This window comes from Bubalus kerabau, chromosome 4, assembly GCF_029407905.1.
Source record: "Bubalus kerabau isolate K-KA32 ecotype Philippines breed swamp buffalo chromosome 4, PCC_UOA_SB_1v2, whole genome shotgun sequence".
Lineage (NCBI taxonomy): Eukaryota > Metazoa > Chordata > Mammalia > Artiodactyla > Bovidae > Bubalus > Bubalus kerabau.
Genome location: NC_073627.1, coordinates 178,403,231 through 178,423,776, shown reverse-complemented (window position 1 = coordinate 178,423,776; position 20,546 = coordinate 178,403,231). Strand labels below are relative to the sequence as shown.

The 20,546-nt window shown below is 46.7% G+C and overlaps 1 protein-coding gene across 1 annotated transcript in view; it reads left to right on the top strand.

Annotated features, from left to right (window-relative positions):
- Positions 1–20,546, top strand: part of BRINP1 (BMP/retinoic acid inducible neural specific 1) — a 143,121-nt gene that overhangs the window by 112,674 nt on the left and 9,901 nt on the right. Inside the window, exon 6 of the mRNA XM_055579477.1 lies at positions 328–550. Within this exon, the coding sequence (XP_055435452.1) occupies positions 328–550 (223 nt within the window). The remainder of the gene's footprint in view (positions 1–327; positions 551–20,546) is intronic.

Sequence of the window (20,546 nt, the reverse complement as noted above, 5' to 3'; positions counted from 1 at the left end):
AAAGAAAATATTAAGTAAGATATAAGTACAAGTGATACATGAATACTCTTATAAAGCTGGCATTCAAATGATAGAAGTTTGGGCAGCCTTGTCTGAAGTAAGGATGCGGGATGCAGTGAAGTACTGGTAAAAGACCCATCCCTGAAAGTGCAGTGGCCTCTTCACTACCTGCCAGGAGCAGAGCAGGCTGGTGCCATGTTTATAGTCCGCCAAGGAGTTGGCTTTAGTGCGGGCCTGTTTACTGGTGGGTAGGGCTGAGCATTTGAGGCAGCCTCCGATGGGGACTGTCGTGCTCAGCCCGTGTCCTTCGCCTTTGTCTCTTGCTAGATGAGTTTAAATCGTTCATGAAGCGTCTCCCTAGCAACCACTTCCTGACCATCGGGAGCATCCACCAGCACTGGGGCAACGACTGGGACCTGCAGAACCGCTACAAGCTCCTGCAGAGCGCCACGGAGGCCCAGAGGCAGAAGATCCAGCGCGCGGCCCGCAAGCTCTTCGGCCTCAGTGTCCGCTGCCGCCACAACCCCAACCACCAGCTGCCCAGAGAGAGGTGAGTGCTGGCCCCCCCACCACCCCTGAAGGCTCAGAGCCGGAAAAGAGGCGGGCGCAGTGTAGAGGACGCACTTGGAACCCACGGCCTTGCAGGGTCCAGAACCGCAGTTTCTTGGGCTTCTTCCCTACTGGCTCTAGAGGCCCTGGGTTTCTTAGCTTTTCTGGAAAATGCCCTGAACTTCCAGCATATGTGTTGTCTGATCCATCTCACTGAGGAAGGAAATTAACAATAGCCCTGATCGCTATATGACATTATACTGGTTGCTTAAATGTATTATCTAACTTTAAAATTACTTGGCAAAGCTGTTTTTAGCATCTTCATCTTAGTAGTGAAGAAACTAGGTTAGTGAATGAATCAAACAACTTACTGATTGAGGGCGTTGATTAGGGCCTGGAATAGAGTGAAGCAAAGGAGGCGCCTACCCTGAGAACTTTAAGGGAGCACTCCCTCCCCAGTCACACAGAGGCAGGGTCCTCACTGAGAGGGAGTGCCCTCAAATGCCCACCTGCCTTGCTGGCCTCAGCACCGCACCAGCCCTGCTCTCCATGTACCAGATATTCTGGTGGATGATGGAGAAGATAGGGGTGAGCAAGACTCACAGGGCTCATGCCCTCCTAGCACCTAGGGTCTATCTACTCTCTTGGGAGGATTCAAATTCAGAATTCAAATCCGAGTCTCTCAGACTCTGCTCTCCCAGGGCATTTATGAGCTATATCAGGGGGTTTTCTGTATTGGTGTCTCCAGGGTTTTCATGCAGGGGTCATGGGAGAGCAAGAAGGCAGGCTTGGGGGTCTGTCCACCCTGCTGCTGCCAGAGCATCAATGCATTCATCTGTTTCATATTTGGGGGTTCCACGTTCAGCTTTGGTCAGTGAAAATGGATCCTCCCTTTAAAAGACTGAAGCTCGGTCACCTTCACTTAACCGAGTCTATGCCAGTGTGCGTGCGTACATGCTCAGTCGCGTCTGACTCTTTGGATACCAGTCTCTTTGTACACTCTCCCAGGCTCATCTCTCTTCTCCCATTCCCCCCAGCTTAGATCCCTTTGCTTTGCATCTACCTTGTGATCCTGATTTTGTGAAACAAATGGAATTTCAGCCAGCAGTGGCTTACTTGTTGAAGTGCTGCAGAAGGAGGGACTGGGAAAGGGGTCCCTTGTCATCTGTGACAGAGGCCCAAACTGCCACCATGCGTGAAGGTGTGGAGTGGATTCTGTTCAGACCCACCGGGCATCTGTGACCTGCATCAGGCACTGGGGGAGATTCAGAAATGAACACAGTAACAGTGTCATGAAAGAGACCTCTTAGTGGAGGAGTGAGGAGGGGGTTCTGTTGGCAATCAGGAAGTGCTCCCCACAGGTATTAACTTGCTAGGAACACCATAGCAAAGTGCCATGGACGGAGTGGTTTAAACAGCAGAGGTGCATTTTCTCCCAGTTCTGGTGGCCAGAAGCCTAAGATTGGCGTGCGTGGTTTCTCCCGAGGCTCCTCCTCTTGGCTTGTAGCTGGGCGTCTTCGCCCTGTCTCTTCACAGGGTTTTCTCTCTCTGGGTGTCTGTGTCTTAACCCTCCTTTCTTATTCAGGACAGCAGCCCTGTTGGCTTCGGGCTCATCTCAGTGACTTCATTTTAACTTAATTACCTCTTTAATGATCTTATCTCCAGAATCCCATTCAGAGATACTGGGGTGAGGACTTGAACGTATGGATTTGCGGTGATGTAATTGAGCCTAGACCCAGCAAGAGGTGGCTTTTAACCAGATCCCTAAGTGATGGAATGGTGCATCCCCAGGTGGACCACACGGGCTGCCCATCAGGGCAAAAGACTAACATTTAACAGTTACCAGACTTTAAACAAATGTGGGTGTCAGTTTTGCTGGTTGTCAATCTAGAGGATGAAGTGGTAAGTCCGGAAGCCCAAAGATGTGGGGAAGAACCATGATTAAAGGTGAGCAGAGTGTCCGGGGCACAGGGTGTAGAGCACAGAGGGCACACGGGGTCCAGGGAAGGCTTGGGTCGGCGGGGAGCGTCCAGAGGAGAGAGGACTGGGCAGGCCTTAGAGGGGAGGGAAGAGGGGCAGAATCGGGGGCCTGGATGAGATCACACCCTACCCTTGGCAAGTTCTGTGATCTTGAGGAGGTGACTTCTCTGCTCTGAGTGTGGATGTCCATATGTATAACGTGCTCTTCTCCCCAAGACGACAGGCATAGACAGCTAGAAGTATCCTCCCACCAGTGGGACCTGGAAAGAAAGAACTCGCCGTGTTGCCATCTGTCCTCCTGAACCAGGACCTCCCTCCTCCCCACATCTGGAGAGGACCTCTGGGTTCCATGTTGGCAAGTCCCTCGGTTCTGTTCACACGGCACGTTTTGGACTCTGGATACCGGAGAGCAGGGACACACGCGTGTGCACTGTGCCGACTCGTCCGACGCCCTCCCAGGAGAGCTGGGCCTCCTTGCTGGCAGCGGGCCGCTTCCTGCCGTGCGAACCGGAGGCTTTCCTGAGCAGGCAGGGCACCTCCCCGCCACGCAGCCGTGTCAGGCAGAGGTGCTGACACTGGGCAGCCTGGGCCACCTGAGCCGATCAAGCTGGAATTGGCTAATGAGCCACTCGCTCTGCTGTGATTTGTCTGTGTTCTGGGCTCCACGGGTGCTGAGTCCACAAGCTAATGCTCTCCCTTGTGTCAAGAAGGGTGGGTGGTGGTGTTGAAGTGGGGGTGGAGTGGGGAGAGGGAAAGAGCACGGACTAGGTCCAAACCCTGACCCCCTTTACTAGCCACGAGGCTTTATAAGTAACTCCCTGCAGCTCATTTGGAACAGCAGGTAATTCCACTAGCCTTCAGGTTAAGTATGAGGATTAAGATTTTAAAATTCAAAAAGCATGTCTCAGTTAATAGAGAGGTGTCACTTAGTACAGGTTCCCCCCGCTATCTGAAAGTAGAGTGTTTCTATGAAACCTTTCATAAGCTCAAATGGCATAAAGCAAAGACTCAGTTACCTTTTTTCAAGAAAGCTAAAATCTTGGGGTTTCTTTTGGTTAGGTCTTTTGTAAGTCTTTATTATTAATAAAAAGTGAAGTGGCATAAAGCAAACTTTCGAAAAGCAGGGGATACCTGTATATGGATTCTAAAGGCCAGGCACAGTTCTGAGCGTCTCCTGTGAATTAACTCCTGTTCCCCTCACTGCAATGCTGTGAACTAGGTCCTGTTACTGTTTCTGTTCTACAGATAAGGGAACCGAGGCACACACAGTGTAATAACACACCCAAGGGCAATGAATGTTATTTTATTGTTACTCCAAAGAGGTGTTTGCCTCGAAAATTTAGTGAGAAGTCAAATCTAGATAACTGGAGCTGGGTTTCAAGGCATGTTGGAACCTTAATACTGGACCAGAAGGATTTTGGTTATCAATTGTTGCCAGGAGTATTCTGGTTATCAGCTTCTGCCAAACAAGTCACTCAAGACTTCTTGGTTCAAAGCAACACTTGCTATAAACTCTCAGGATTCTGTAGACTGACTGGGTGCAGCTGGGGCTCCCTCAGGTTGGCTGGGGCTGGGGTCACCAGGGAGCTTGACTGGACTGGACATCCACGATGGCTCACTCCCAGAGGTGGCTGGTGATACTGGCCCTCCCGTGCCTGCTTCACGCAGCCTGGGCTTTTTGAAACGTGGCAGTCTCCTGAGACTAAAAGGAAATCTTAAGTCTTCTTACAGCTTAGCTTTTGAAGTCAGAGAATATCCCTTCTACCATATTCTCTCAGCCAAAAGCCCAGCGGAGATTCAAGGGTGTGGATATTGGGAGGTGTGGGGTGGGGGTGGGGGTGCAGAGGGAATCCTTTTTGGAGATTAAGTACCACAGGATAAATGGAGTACAGTTGGAGCTATAGGTCGCTATTCTGTATATAGGGCAAATAAGATGAATGATAATAATAATAAAAATCACAAAACAATAACTGACACCTATTAGTATGGATGTGAGAGTTGGACTGTGAAGAAGGCTGAGCGCCAAAGAATTGATGCTTTTGAACTGTGGTGTTGGAGAAGACTGTTGAGGGTCCCTTGGACTGCAAGGAGATCCAACCAGTCCATTCTGAAGGAGATCAGCCCTGGGATTTCTTTGGAAGGAATGATGCTGAAGCTGAAACTCCAGTACTTTGGCCACCTCATGCGAAGAGTTGACTCATTGGAAAAGACTCTGATGCTGGGAGGGATTGGGGGGCAAGAGGAGAAGGGGATGACAGAGGATGAGATGGCTGGATGGCATCACTGACTCGATGAACGTGAGTCTGAGTGAACTCCGGGAGTTGGTGATGGACAGGGAGGCCTGGCGTGCTGCGATTCATGGGGTTGCAGAGTCAGACACGACTGAGCGACTGAACTGATCTGATCTGATTGAACATCTATTATAACAAGCAGTACAGCTCACTAAAACCTCTAGAGTCAGATTGCCTGGGTTTGAATCCCAGCTTTATCACCTTCTCAGTTTATAACCATGAGGAAGTTAGCACCACCTTTGAGCCTCAGTTTTCTCTAAAATGAAGCCAACAGCAGTGCCAATACGTAGGGCTGTCTTGAGGATTAAATGCTTGAACCCACGTAAAATGTTTAGAACAGGGCCTAACACATGGAAAAAACTTAATACATGTTGTTCAGGCACTAAGTTGTGTCCGACTCTGCAACCCCATGGACTGCAGCACACAGGCTTCCTTGTCCTTCACTGTCTCCCAGAGTTTGCTCAAATTCAAGTCCTTTGAGTCAGTGATATCATCCAACCATCTCGTCCTCTGTCACCCCCTTTTCCTCCTGCCCTCAATCTTTCCCAGCATCAGGGGCTTTTCCAATGAGTTGGCTGTTCGCATCAGGTGGCCTGTTTTTACCAGGCGCTGATTTTTGCATATAAATTGCTTAGCCCACAGTAGCAGCCATTGAGTCTGAATGTTGATCATAATGATGATATTTTTTTTCATCTAATCCTCACACAATCTCTATGAAGCTGATGCAATTGGATTTGTTTTATAGATGAGGAAATTGATGAGGCAGAGATGGAATTGACTTGTCCGAGGTCACAGGGCAGATAAGTGGCAGGATTGGAATGGCCTTGCTGACCCCATGGGTGGGGCTGGTGGTCAGGAGGCTGATGCAGGCTCCAGGCAGTGAACAGAAGCAGGAGAGATGGCTCTGCCTGCTTGGGGCACTTTGGTGTGAGTGTATGATGATGTTAAAGGCAGGGTTGGCTCATCAAGGTCATGGAGATGGTGGTAGACCAGGAATAGAGATTCAGGAAATGGCCCCAGTCCTGGAACCCTGAACCAACTCTGGAGGCCAGGCAGACAGGGCAGACACATGTCTAAGTAGAGAGAGGAGGTCAGGTTCAGGGCAGGTCAATGCCGCCAGTGTTTCCAGAGAACTCAGCCTGGGTGAGCTCTAAGATAAACAGGACACGCCCCTCCCCCAGGATCAGTGCCAATCCAGTTGAGGGCCACAGGACTAATTCCAGACCACACCTCCAACAGGGAATTCAGCACCTCACCAAGTACCTGTAGGGTTCCCAGCGTGTATTAGGTAACGTGGTGGGTCCCAGGGATAGTGTGTGAATTTCTTTCCGCCTGTGCAGGACCTCACCTACTGTCAGACCACAGTACTGCAGCTGGGCATGGCTAAGAAAGGCAGGACGCACGCAGAGGTCCCTGTGGATTGTCTCACTACCAGGAGACCCTTATGTTGTGCAGTTAAAAGGGGGAACAGACTGGGAAGTGGGCTTTGAGTTTGGTCCCTACTATAGCTAGACTTTTTGAAGCTTGGTTTTCTCCTCTGTAAAACAGACATAATCATTTCCTCCTCCTGCTTCTAAGGGCTTTATCTGGCTCACCTGAGATGGTGTGTCTGCCAGCACTTTGTAAAATCTGAGTACTCTATGAGAGGGGGCTCTGGAAGCAGGGTGAACTTGAAATTAAATTCATCAGGAAGAGAATGGGACTGAGTTTAGGTTCAAGGCAACACTTTCAGGGGGCTTCCCTGATAGCTCACTTGGTAAAGAACCCACCTGCAATGCTGCTGCTACTGCTGCTAAGTCGATTTGAGTCGTGTCCGACTCTATGCGATCCCATAGACGGCAGCCCACCAGGCTCCCCCATCCTTGGGATTCTCTAGGCAAGAACACTGGAGTGAGTTGCCATTTCCTTCTCCAATGTGTGAAAGTGAAAAGTGAAAGTGAAGTCACTCAGTCGTGTCCGACTCTTAGCGACCCCATGGACTGCAGCCCACCAGGCTCCTCTGTCCGTGGGATTTTCCAGGCAAGAGTACTGGAGTGGGGTGCCATTGCTTCGGGTTACAACCTGCAATGCAGGAGACCCCAATTCAATTCCTGGGTCAGGAAGGTCCGCTGGAGAAGGGATAGGCTACCCACTTCAGTATTCTCGGGCTTCCCTTGTGGCCCAGCTGGTAAAGAATCCACCTGCAGTGTGGGAGACCTGGGTTCAATCCCTGGGTTGGGAAGATCCCCTGGAGAAGGGAAAAGCTACCCACTCCAGTTTTCTGCCCTGGAGAATTCCATGGACTGTATAATCCATGGGGTTGCAAAGAGTCGGACACGACTGAGCGACTTTCAGTTTCACCACCTTCAGGCATTTCCACTGTCCTGCACACTTCCACCTCATTTAATCATCATGACAACTCACCTGGCAGTGTCAAGTCATCCCATTTTATGAATGGAGAATGTTAAGATGTAGAGATATTAATTGACTTGCTGCATAATCTCTATGAACAAGTGACAGGCAGGATCCGAACCCAGACAGAGTCCTTTCGTGTAACATCTGTGCCATTCTGTGTGCTCCCGAGACAAGATGATCCCCTGCCTGCACTGCTAACTGCGGGGTGGTGGAAAACACCTCTCATTGCAGAGAAGGGAGGGAAGCAGGGAGGGAGGGAGAATGGAAAAGAGAGGGGGAGGAAGGAAAGAAAGAGGAAGGGAGAGAAAAAAGGAAAGCATAAACTCAACTTGAGCAATGAATTCTGCTGGTTTCTGTGCAACTCCATAATTACTGACTCCCCGATCTCCCGCCTTATGCCAGACACTGGAAGGCACTTAAAGGTCATTGCTAAGGGGTCTTTGTCTTTTTAGCATCATTATCTAGCCTCAGGATGTGCTTTTGAAAAGGACACTTGTTTGAACCAGAAGACCTGAGTTCATATCCTGGCCCGGGCCCTGTGTGAGCCTATAAGTCCAGCATATATTCAGACTGAGAACATTGAGTGCAAAAAAAACAGCCTTGCAGGGATGGGGACAGCCTGAATAAAGAACAGTTTATACCTCACCTTTACCCAGAACAGCTCTTTATCCATTTTCTTTATGGGAATTCTCATTAAAACTCATTTGGGAAAATAAGGTGATTTTTTATTTTTGCTAAAACAATTTGCAAACAGCTGGGGCTCTCTGAGGCCCTTCCTAACTCCTAGGAGAAATATCACTCCCACAGAATGAGAGAGTAACTGTTCAACTCCAAAATATTGATAGAAGAACAGTAATTGAATCTGTGAGCCCTACTGCTTTCTGATGACGCTAATTGGTCACATCTCATGAGAAGCCTACAGTTCAAACCAAGATCTTCTCTTGCTTCAAATGACAATAGCCTTTTGGCGGAGTCTCCCCAGATCTACTCAGATCACTTTCCAGTCTTTATTCCAGGAGGTAGTCAGAATTGTTACTTAAGAAAATTTGATGTTGCCACATCCCTGCTTAGAACCTGTGGTGACCACTCCCTGCTCTTACGCACAGACTCTGAAGATGACCTGCGAGTCTGCCGTGGTCTGGCCCTGCGGCCTCTTGCTCCGTGTTTCACACCCTTTCCTGGCTCACTCAGCTAAGCCCTGGCTGTGAACCCTCTCCCACCTCAGAGGCTTCACACAGGCTGTTCCCTCTGCCTGGAAGGTGCCTTCTTTCTTCCTGACCTGCAGTGGTAGCTATGTACCCCGCAGATCTCAGCTCAAAAGCCTGTGTTCTGTGCACTGAAAGGCTGTGTTGGGGCCTACGTTAGATGCTTCTCTAGCAGTCTGATTTCCCAAATGAAGCCCCAGGCTCACTTTACCACTATATCTTTTTTTTATCCATTTATTAACACCTGTCTCTCCTGTAAGGCTGGCAGCTCCACGTATGCATCTGGACCCAGGTTTTTAATCACTTTAGCAGCGTACTTTGGAGAAGGAAATGGCAGCCCACTCCAGTGTTCTTGCCTGGAGAACCCCAGGGATGGAGGAGCCTGGTGGACTGCCGTCTATGGGGTCGCACAGAGTCAGACACGACTGACGCGACTTAGCAGCAGCAGCAGCGTACCTTCCTAGCACAGTAATTGACACACAGGAGCTACTCAAAAAACTGTGCTCAATGAATAGACAAATTATTTTTTACTTGGAACAGGGTCCCCAAAACATGTCAACACAGTACTTTGCAGTTGTATCCCACTGTCATATAAATGGGCTTCCCAGGTGGCACTGGTGATAAAGAATCCACCTGCCAATGCAAGAGACACAGGAAGGTTCCCTGGAGGAGGAAACAGCAACCCACTCCAGTATTCTTGTCTGGAGAATCCCATGGACAGAGGAACCTGGCGGGTGACACTCCATAGGGTGGCAAAGAGTTGAACATGACTGAAGCGACTTAGCACACAAGCACGCCGTATAAATACATCTATGGATTTTTCACACATTACATTGTATGTGGTTAGATTGTCTTCATCATTCATAAGAAAGAAACTAAGGCCAAAGGGAGTGAAGTGACTTGTGCAAAATCATTCTGGGAATGTGTGAACAGAGCATGATGAAAATTCAGGACCACAGACCGTGACAGTCCAGGCAGGAAAATGGAAACTACAAATGAAGATCAGATCAGATCAGTCGCTCAGTCGTGTCCGACTCTTTGTGACCCCATGAATCGCAGCACGCATGAGGTTGTCTTTAATTGACCTATATCCAAATTTTGCAAGTATCTGTTGTTAAGTCCCTTACTTTGGGAAATGCACCTTAGTGAGAGAAAAAAAAAAAGGGGGTGGGGGACAAAAAAAATACTTCCCAGAGTTTGTTAACTTCAGTCAGATGGAGAGAAATTCCTAGCACCGACTAGAGCAGTGCGACCAGGACAGGGTGTCCTGATTTTTGTGGAGGTTACGGTACAGTAAGACAGAGGACATTCAAGAACTTGAACTTGAGGGCAGGCAGTATAATTATTGGCATTTTACAATGACTGCTGGTCCTTGGTTTATTTTTACTTCTCATATTCACGCGGCCTTGACCCAGCAGTCCGGGCTCTCGCCAAGCACAATGTAATTACGCATTGTTGAGATGAAAATCTCTTGCGGGCATCCACCTCAGGCTTCAGTCCCGGGGCCATAGCTTCTGAGCCCATGTCAGCTTTTAACGAACTTTCTCCTGCACGCAGTGTTTAATTGGTGTCTATGGAAAGATTGCAGCTACCGAGATAATTGTTCTCTCTGTTATAGGACCCTCAGTATCCACGCTGATTTTGCTTCTTCTCTCTGAACCTATACTTACTTGCCTCTGGATTTAATCTCATAGACTCCTGCCGGGGGGCAGAGGGATGTGACTTCTTGTCTTTTATTGAGCTGAAGTCAGTGGCAGTTTATTAGACCGACAGTCCCTGCTCTCCCAGTTATTAGATTATGTGACTTCAGAAAATCTCCGAACCTACCTGAGCCCTACGTTTCCTCATCTGTATGATCAAGATGATAAGAAGAGCTGCCCTGTGGAGTTGATGTCTCAGTCAATTTATATGATAGATGTGGAAACTCTTCATAAAGAAATACACAGATACGATGTTAATATAATCAAGAGCGCAGTCATAGTAGATGCTAGATTTTTGATGAAGACACCACTTCTGCTTCTAAGAAACAGATCTTTCCATTAGAGAAAATAAGCCATGAGCCCAACAAAATGTAATAATGCAGTAGAGAGGCAGTGGAATTTCAGATACTTAAGACTTTGACAGTGCAGTCTGACAGGCCAAGTGTGGACTGCCACTTACTGCCAATGGAACCTTGGTACAGCATTAAGGTGACCGAGCTTCATTTTTCCCCTTGATACAGTAGAGATAAAAATAATACCTACCAGTAGAAAATCAGTAAAAGAACATATATGTCGCTTTTAGAACATAGTAAGAAGTCAAGCACCAGCCTCCTTAGCAGACAAATTTAGAAACTAATAATTTCTCAGTTAATAGAAAGTTAGGTTAAAATAAGGAATCCTATAATGCTGCACATATATTAATACAAATTATTTTAACTTAAGATATATATATATATATATATATATATATATATATATATATATTTCTTGGCTTGTCTTTTGAAGTAGTGCCAGAATCTTTTCTGAGGGAGTTTGTATACTCCGTTTGACGTTTTCCTGGCTTTCTTGCATAAACCACACTAGCGTTTTGTATAGTATTTCCAACTTTGGTTTATTGAAAGTGAAGCAGTAGTTTAAAGACTCTTAAAAAGCAATCTAAATGTTTGTAGATTTTTATGAGCCCTCCCAACCTTTTTCAGGTACTTCTCCTTTATTTAATTTGATGGCAGTTCTTTCATCAACCGGTCTTTATAGAATTTTCCCACAGAATCCAAATGCGTTCCCACAGAAAAAGACAGCTCACATTTCATTGATTTATTTGACTTTTAATTCCATGATCTCATAGTAGCAAGTACAACTGGCATAAGCAAGCTTGGGAATAAACAAAACCAACTCTCGGTGAGAGTGCTTGTTCCTTGGAGGAATCAGAAGCACGTGGGCTTTCTAGGAGCGTAACTGACCTGCCACGAGCATTCCGTGTGCCTAGACCATCAACCCTATGCTGGCCGGATGGAAGAAAGCGTGTCAGTTGTGTGCCAAGTCGGTTATAGGCAGGTCAGTTACAGGAGCATGTCCCGAGAGGGGAGCTCTTACTCCTCCTAACTCGTCACTGTAACAATAAATAATGATAATAATAGTTAACATGGAATCACTGTTTATTATTATGCACCAGGCACAGCTTTAAATGCCTTACATAATGTACTTGTGAATCCACACAACAATCCTATAAAATAGATTCTGTTATGCTTCCCCTTGTGTAAACATAGAATTTGAATGGCAGTAAAGGAAAGAAGGGAGAGAGATGTATTTCTATCAGGAAGACTCAAAGAATCCCCTTTTCTCTTTGCCCAGGTTATTCTGTTCATCCTTTAAACTTCAGCTCAGACCCCCACGCCTAAGTGGTGCTTGTCCTGACACTGGACCGAGTCGCTCTGTCCACAGTATGCCTTTGCTGCATGCTGCGTGCAATGTTTTTCCACCATGTGGCACATTTGCAGGTGTCTGTTCAATCCCAGACTTCCCCTACTTGAGCACAACCTCTGCGAGGGCGGGGATTCTTTTTTTTTTTTTTAATTTAATTTAATTTAATTTAATTTATGTATTTATCTTTGGCTGGCCTGGGTCTTCACCATTGCATGGGCTTCTCTCTAGTTGTGGTGAGCAGGGGCTGCTCTTTTTTGCGGTGCCCAGGCTTCTCTTGCTGTGGAGCAGAGGCTCTGGGGCTCACGGGCTTCAGTAGTTGTGGCTCCTGGGCTCTGGAGCACAGGCTCAGTCATTGACCTGCACGGGCTTAGTTGCCCCAAGGCACGTAGGATCTTCCCAGACAGGGATCGGAAATGTGTCTCCTGCAATGGCAGGCGGGTTCTTATCCCCTGAGCCACCAGGGAAGGAAGGCGAGGATTCTACTCTTCTTGTTCACCACTGTGTTCCCCCAGTGACAGGTAAGGTGGCACGTAATGACACAGTGTTTGCTGACCTGAAGTGAGGGACCATTTGAGATGGAAGTTGAAGGATGATGATGCTTTGAACTTGGGGTGGAAAGATGGTTGTTTAAGAAAACAGCATATACTTATGAAGAATTGAATGTGACACTGATTTCACCCAGACATAGGAAATAAGAAATCAGAGAAAGCACATAAATCAAGATTGAGTACATGGGATCTGGAAGCAGCCAGTCTGGTGTAGAATCACAGTGAGTTGTGAGCTCAGAGCTTCTGGCCCTAAGTGTCCTCATCAGTAAAATGACGATAATAACAGTACTTTCTGTGCAGAGTTATTGTGAGGATCACCCAAGATAGACATTCAGCGTTCTTCAGTTCAGTATACTCAGTCGTGTCTGACTCTTTGCCACCCCATGGACTGCAGCACGCCAGGCCTCCCTGTCCATCACCAACTCCGGGAGGTTACCCAAACTCAGGCCCATTGTTTCCACTGTTTCCACACCTATCTGCTGTGAAGTGATGGGACCAGATGCCATGATCTTCATTTTCTGAATGTTGAGCTTTAAGCCAACTTTTTCATTCTCCTCTTTCACTTTCATCAAGACGCTTTTTAGTTCCTCTTCACTTTCTGCCATAAGGGTGGTGTCATCTGCATATCTGAGGTTATTGATATTACTCCCAGCAATCTTGATTCCAGCTTGTGCTTCTTCTAGCCCAGCGTTTCTCATGATGTACTCTGCATAGAAGTTAAATAAGCAAGGTGACAATATACAGCCTTGACGTAATCCTTTTCCTATTTGGAACCAGTCTGTTGTTCCATGTCCAGTTCTAACTGTTGCTTCCTGACCGGCATATAGGTTTCTCAAGAGGCAGGTCAGGTGTTCTGGCATTCCCATCTCTTTCAGAATTTTCCACAGTTTCTTGTGATCCACACATTCAAAGGCTTTGGCATAGTCAATAAAGCAGAAATAGAAGTTTTTCTGGAACTCTCTTGCTTTATTGATGATCCAGCAGCTGTTGGCAATTTGATCTCTGGTTCCTCTGCCTTTTCTAAAACCAGGTTGAACATCTGGAAGTTCACGGTTCAAGTACTGCTGAAGCCTGGCTTGCAGAATTTTGAGCATTACTTTACTAGCGTGAACTCCGGGAGTTGGTGATGGACAGGGAGGCCTGACATGCTGTGATTCATGGGCTCACAAGAGTCAGACACGACTGAGTGACTTAACTGATGCCCATTAAGTCCGTGATGCCATCCAACCATCTCATCCTCTGTCGTCCCCTTCTCCTCCCACCCTCAATCTTTCCCAGCATCAGGGTCTTTTCAAATGAGTCAGTTTTTTGCATCAGGTGACCAAAGTATTGGAGTTTCAGCTTCAGTATCAGTCCTTCTAATGAATATTCAGGACTGATTTCCTTCAGGATGGACTGGTTGGATCTCCTTGCAGTCCAAGGAGCTCTCAAGAGTCTTCTCCAACACCACAGTTCAAAAGCATCAATTCTTCAGCACTCAACTTTCTTTATAGTCCAACTCTCACATCCATACATGACTACCGGAAAAACCATAGCCTTGACTAGACAGACCTTTGTTGACAAAGTAATGTCTCTACTTTTTAATACGCTGTCTAGGTTGGTCATAACTTTCCTTCCAAGGAGCAAGTGTCTTTTAATTTCATGGCTGCAGTCACCATCTGCAGTGATTTTGGAGCCCCCCAAAATAAAGTCTGTCACTATTTCCACTGTTTCCCCATCTATTTCCCATGAACTGATGGGACCAGATGCCATGATCTTCGTTTTCTGAATATTGAGCTTTAAGCCAACTTTTTCACTCTCCTGTTTTCACTTTCATCAAGAGGCTCTTTAGTGCTTCTTCAGTTTTTGCCTTAAGGGTGGGTCATCTGCACATCTGAGGTTATTGATATTTCTCCCAGCAGTCTTGATTCCAGCTTGTGCTTCATCCAGCCCAGTGTTTCTCATGATGTACTCTGCATAGAAGTTAAATAAGCATGGTGACAATATTCAGCCTTGACGTTCTCGTTGCCTGATTTGGAACCAGTCTGTTGTTCCATGTCCAGTTCTAGCTGTTGCTTCCAGACCTGCATACAGATTTCTCAAGAGGCAGATCAGGTGGTCTGGTATTCCCATCTCTTTCAGAATTCTCCACAGTTTGGGGTGATCCACACATTCAAAGGCTTTGGCATAGTCAATAAAGCAGAAATAGATGCTTTTCTGGAACTCTCTTGCTTTTTTGATAATCCAACAGATTTTGGCAATTTGATCTCTGGTTTGTCAGCCTTTTCTAAAACCAGCTTGAACATCTGGAAGTTCACAGTTCACGTACTGTTAAAGCCTGGCTTGGAGAATTTTGAGCATTACTTTAATAGCATGTGAGATGAGTGCAATTGTGTGATAGTTTGAGCATCCTTTGGCATTGCCTTTCTTTGGGATTGGGATGAAAATGGACTTTTTCCAGTCCTCTGGCCACTGCTGAGTTTTCTAAATTTGCTGGCATATTGAGTGCAGCACTTTCACAGCATCATCTTTTAGGATTTGAAATAGCTCAACTGGAATTCCATCACCTCCACTAGCTTTGTTCATAGTGATGCTTTCTAAGGCCCACTTGACTTCACATTCCAGGATGTCTGGCTCTAGGTGAGTGATCACACCATTGTGATTATCTGGGTCATGAAGCTCTTTTTTGTATAGTTCTTCTGTATATTCTTGCCACCTCTTAATATCTTCTGCTTCTGTTAGGTCCATACCATTTCTGTCCTTTATCGAGCCCATCTTTGCATGAAATGTTCCCTTGGTATCTCTAATTTTCTTGAATCTATCTCTAGGACCTCTAGTGTTCTTAGCATATACCAAACAGTAAACAAATACTAGCTCTTAGTGGGGTTGCCCTAATTGTTATTAAATAAGATTAGATCAGTGTTTTGAAGTGAAATTGTGGAGGGATTGAATATCCAGCTGTGGAATTTGTATATTACCTTTTAGATGATGAGTAACCTTTGGGGGAAAATACCAGGAATGCAATTAGGAAATGTTCTCTAGAGAATCAGTGGACTCTCTCACCGGGATGTAAGAGGATTTGGTGTTTCTTCCCTGTGCTGACACGAGCTTTACCACTGATCTGTTGGCTAGGGCAGTGGTCCTCACCATGACCAGGAGGGCTTTTTTTTAACACAGCTGGCTGGACGCTTCCCCCAGGGTCTCTGATTCCATAGGTGGGGGATGGGTCCCAGGTCCAAGATGATAGTGATATTGCTGGTCTGGGGACCAAACTCACCTTGGATTAGAAGCCTCTCTTCACTGCCATAAATATAGTCTCATCCCATGATGTGTGCACTTGGTGGAAACCATGCAAAAATTAGTTCCCTTAAGGGCATCGATAGGATATTGGGAAGGGGTGAAGGAGTGGGAGAAGGGGAGGAATGTGTTGGTTGAATAAGTTTAGGAAATGTTAAGTTTTTAAAAAAAAAATTCAGTAGAGAAGGGATCATGTGTGTATTTTCTAAAACTTGTCTGGTCACAGAAGCATTCTTTCTGAATGTTTTAAAGGGTAGGGTTCCTCTGCACACAGCAGAGGAAGAGAACGAGTTACTCCAGGTGGAGAGGCAGTGGCCCAGGATACTTGGTGTGGTGCCACAGGCTGTGAGTTCCTGACAAGAGAGAGCCTCAGCCTCCAGCCAGACTCCTTTGAGTTGAGTTTCTAACACCTTCTGCTTAAACAGATGCTAATGGCTCAGTCTCCCAGCAGGTACAACGCCTGCTGAGAGGTGGCAGCGGCCAAAATAACAGCAGGAAGACACTCAGTCTCTGGTATAATTAGGGAATAAATTTACCCCATTTGGCTTAGAGGCATTCCTAACTCTAAAAAGTAAACTATTACTAAGACAAATACCTTATGTACAAGACAGATACCTTACCTATAGATTATTTTGTTTGCAAAGGACTGTCACAGTACTGGTCTTATCTGATCCTTGTATTAACTTGAGAGGGTAGAGCTAGAACACGGATTAGACTCCCCAGGCACAGGTGAGAAAACTAAGGCTTACAGAGATTAACGACCAGCCCAGCGTTGTGAAATAATACCCCTTCTTCTGTTGCCCTCCTGTATAGGCATAGCCCTTTGTTCTTGTTGGAGAATATGTGCATTAATAATTACACCAAATCTTCGTTCATTTACCCATGCATTCCTTCATCCAGCAGATACTTAGTGATTACCTGCTAAGTGCCAGGCATTGTGCAAGGGGTCCTGGTGGAGTGGTGAATAAGACAGCTCTGTTTACAGAGATCTTGAGATCTAGCAGGTAAAGTAAAAGCAGCACAGGCCTGGGCCTGCGCCTGTGCTTTACCTTGGGAATCTGAAGCTCAGGAAGGCTAAATGGCCTAAAATGACAAAAGCATACAATGCCATAGCTGTCAGGGAGCCTAAAAGGTCATCTAACCTACTCCTGTCATTTTATTAAAGAGTGAAATGAAACAGAGCTGTCGTTCAGTTGCTCAGTTGTGTCCGACTCTTTGCAACCCCATGAACTTGCAGCACGCCAGGCTTCCCTGTCCTTCACCGTTTCACAGAGCTTGTTCAAACTCATGTCCATTGAGTCACTGATGCCATCCAACCATCTCATCCTCTGTCATCCCCTTCTCCTCCCGCCTTCAATCTTTCCCAGCATCAGGGTCTTTTCTAATGTGTCAGCTCTTCTCATCAGGTGGCCAAAGTATTGAAGCTTCAGCTTCAGCATCACTCCTAATGAATATTCAGGATTGATTTCCCTTAGGATTGACTGGCTTGACTTCCTTGCAAATATACACATTATATTGCTTGTGTATTGCTCTGTAACACACCACCACACATTTAGAGGCTGAAAGCAACACGCATTTATTATCTCGCAGCTCCCATGGGTCAGAAGGCTAGGCCTAGTGTGGCTGGATCTTTTGCTGATATCTCACAGGCAGAAGTCAAGATGTTGAAGTTGTGAGTAGAACCCTCTTCCAAGCTCAGTCTGGTTGTTAGCAGAGCTCACTTCTTTGTGGTTGTAGGACTGAGGTTACTTTTTCCTTGCTGGTCATTGGTCCAGAGGTCACTCTTAGCTCCTAGAGGCTATTCTCCAGTCCTGGTATGTGGACCACTGTGCCTTCATAGGAACAAAGGTGCAGCAAGTCCTTCTCTTGCTTCAGTTCAGTTCAGTTCAGTTCAGTCACTCAGTCGTGTCTGACTCTGTGCGACCCCATGAATCGCAGCACACCAGGCCTCCCTGTCCATCACCAACTCCTGGAGTTCACTCAGACTCATGTCCATCGAGTCAGTGATGCCATCCAGCCATCTCATTCTCTGTCGTCTCCTTCTCCTCCTGCCCCAATCCCTCCCAGCATCAGAGTCTTTTCCAATGAGTCAGATCTCTCCAAATTCCCTTTCTGCCAGCAGGAGAGAAAACTCTCTGCTCTTAAAGAGACACCTCTAATTAGATTAGGTCACCTAGATAATCTCTGTGCCAAATATCAGGACACAGTCTTGGGAATGATATCTTACCATATCCACAAATCCTGGGGTTAGAGCCTGGGAAGGGAGGAGACATTTTTGAAGTTCTGCCTCATTCAGTTATATAACTTGGGTAGTAATGGAACAGGGAAGAGAGATCCTGGGTTCTCTCCAGGGGCTCAGGGTATATAATAGTTTGAATATTTATTGCTGTTTAACAAAGTGACACAAATTTAGGCCCTTAAAGCACCAATCATTATATTATGCTCATGATCTGTGAGTTGGAAATTTGCACCAGAATTGGCTGGGCAGTTCTTCTGTTGCACAGGAAGTTACTTGCAGCCTCTCAGTGGTATTCTGCTGGCAGCTGGGCTGGGCTGGAGGTTCTAAGAAAGCTTTGCTTGCATATCCGGAGCCTTAGCAGAGAGGGTCAGAAAGCTGGGCTCAGCTGGGCAGCTCCCATCTTCAGGGTCTGCTCATGTGTTCTCTCCAGCAGTGTGGTCAGACTGCTTATAAGTGGTCTCAGAGCTCCAAGGGAAATTTTCTAAGATACGAGAAGTAGAAGCTACTGGTCTCTTGAGAGCTGAGTCTGTAAACTAAGTGAATCGCTTCTGCTCCATTTCAGCGATCAAAGGTGCCAGGAACCCGTCCAGATTCAAGGGGAGGTACCAGAGATCTCCTGTCTGTGGCAGGAGTGTCAGAGGATGCAAGGCTCCCTGCTGTACATTGTGGGCTTTTCATTTGTTTGCTTTTTTCCACTGTGATACATTTTAGTACAGAGGGCAGTGCACTGTTCACGGACCTTGTGAAGAAATATTTTCTAATACAAACTGGCCCTTGAGAATCTTCATCAATCAAGACAGCGGTTGTTTTAGTGGATTTATCTTGTGGTTTATGCCCCCTACACTGTGCTTCAGCCTAGGTAAATGTTGTTGTTCTTCTTTTGTGCTCTTGGAAACTGGTTAAAGGGAGAGGATGTTCCATAGTATAATTTTTATTATTTGAAAAGGGTACCAGAAATGGGAAGGAAGGGGATTCTGCCAGCTGTGGAGTATTCCAGAAGACTGGGGAAATAACCACAGGAAATAACCGCCAGACTCTCTGAAAGAACCCGAATGAAAGTTCCACTGATACCTGACCCCCGCATAAACACCTATGCTGATTAGTAGACCACAGTGACGTTCTGTGTCTCCTAGAAAGATTATCCGTTCAAAGCCAGTGCCCAGTAATGCTTGAAACGTGTGACTATTTCCCTTCCCCAGTGCACAGGCACCTAGGGAGAAGGCTGTGCGTCCCCTTGAGAGAGGGTGAGCTGTGTGCAGGGTGCCTCCTTCCTCCAAGGAAATACTCTGCTTCGGGGGGTCCAGGTACTCCTTGTGACCTCAAGTGGGTTATTCTCAGGTGCCCACGGACCAAGGCTTGTCTAGGCATCATTCCAGTCTGGAACTCTGAAAATCCGCCACGCTAAACACACAGACCGCTGCACCCGCCATAGTTAATTGCTGCTTTCATGGGCCCTGGGGCTTCCCTCACAGCTCAGTTGGTAAAGAATCCGCCTACAACGCAGGAGACCCCAGTCACTTTTCACTTTCACCTTCTTTCATGGCCCCTGACCTGCCGATGGGTGTGTGTACCATACCAGTGCAGGCACCCTGCTTGGGGTGGGGGGTGGGTAGTGAATTCGTGACAAAGACCCATTTTGAGTGTGCATTCAACTGTCCTATGGAGGAAGAGGTACAAGCCCACAGATAACCCTTGGCTGGCTCAGGGCAGCCTGCTGTCAGTCACAGATGCCTAGACGTACCCTCCCAACCATTGAGGCAATGAAGCTTTTAACTAAGAATTTGTTTTGCATTTCCTTTCTATTTATGGGGGTAAAGAAGGCAGTGAGGCCAAACCCCACAGCACGCCAAGGGTGCACGCTCAGGGTGAGGGGCAGAGATGCGTGCTGGCAGCTGACTCCCGCATAAGGGATGCACAAGGCTTGTTCAGCCCAGCGCTACCAGGGATGTCTCCAGGCCCACCCCTGGGTGTCCTTGTGCATTCGTAGCAGGTAGGGCAATTGACTCACTCCGTTGACGTAAGACAAGAAAATAAGCATCTTCAGACCCTTTTTGTTGTTTTAGTTTTTCTTTTTTTTCTTTCCTGAGGCTCAGAAGTGGCTTCCTGTTCAGAATAGACTCCAGAGGATTGAGTCAGAAATAGAACCAAGTTCTAACCATTTCTGTAGCTCTTTATCCTCTTCAGCACCATTTCCCTGTGCTCCTCCCCACCTCCACCCTCCACATTGCCCAACAAACTCACACCTGGGCAAGTTGTAATCTCAGCAATGCAACAACTCACTGGTGACTTTGAGGACATCATGTTGCCTCTCTGAGCCCAGTTTTTCATATTCTTAATAATCCCTGATACCCTTTCCAATCCAACCTATGACACAGAAAAGGTGTGCAGATCGAAATCTGAGAACCCATTGGAAGAGCTTTAGAAAGTTTAAAAGTGATAGAAAAATGTAACATATTGCTGCCTTAATAGTGTTTTTCCGGTTGTTTTAAAGGATGATTTTTTGGGGGGGTAAATGTTTTATGGAAGTGTTAGAGTTATATAGCAAGTGAAAATCCCGTTAAGTGTGCAGCAAGATGAATTTTCACAAAATGAATTCCTACATGTAACCAGCACCCAGATCCAGGAGCAGGGCGTCATCCCCAGGGCAGAAGCCCCTCGGT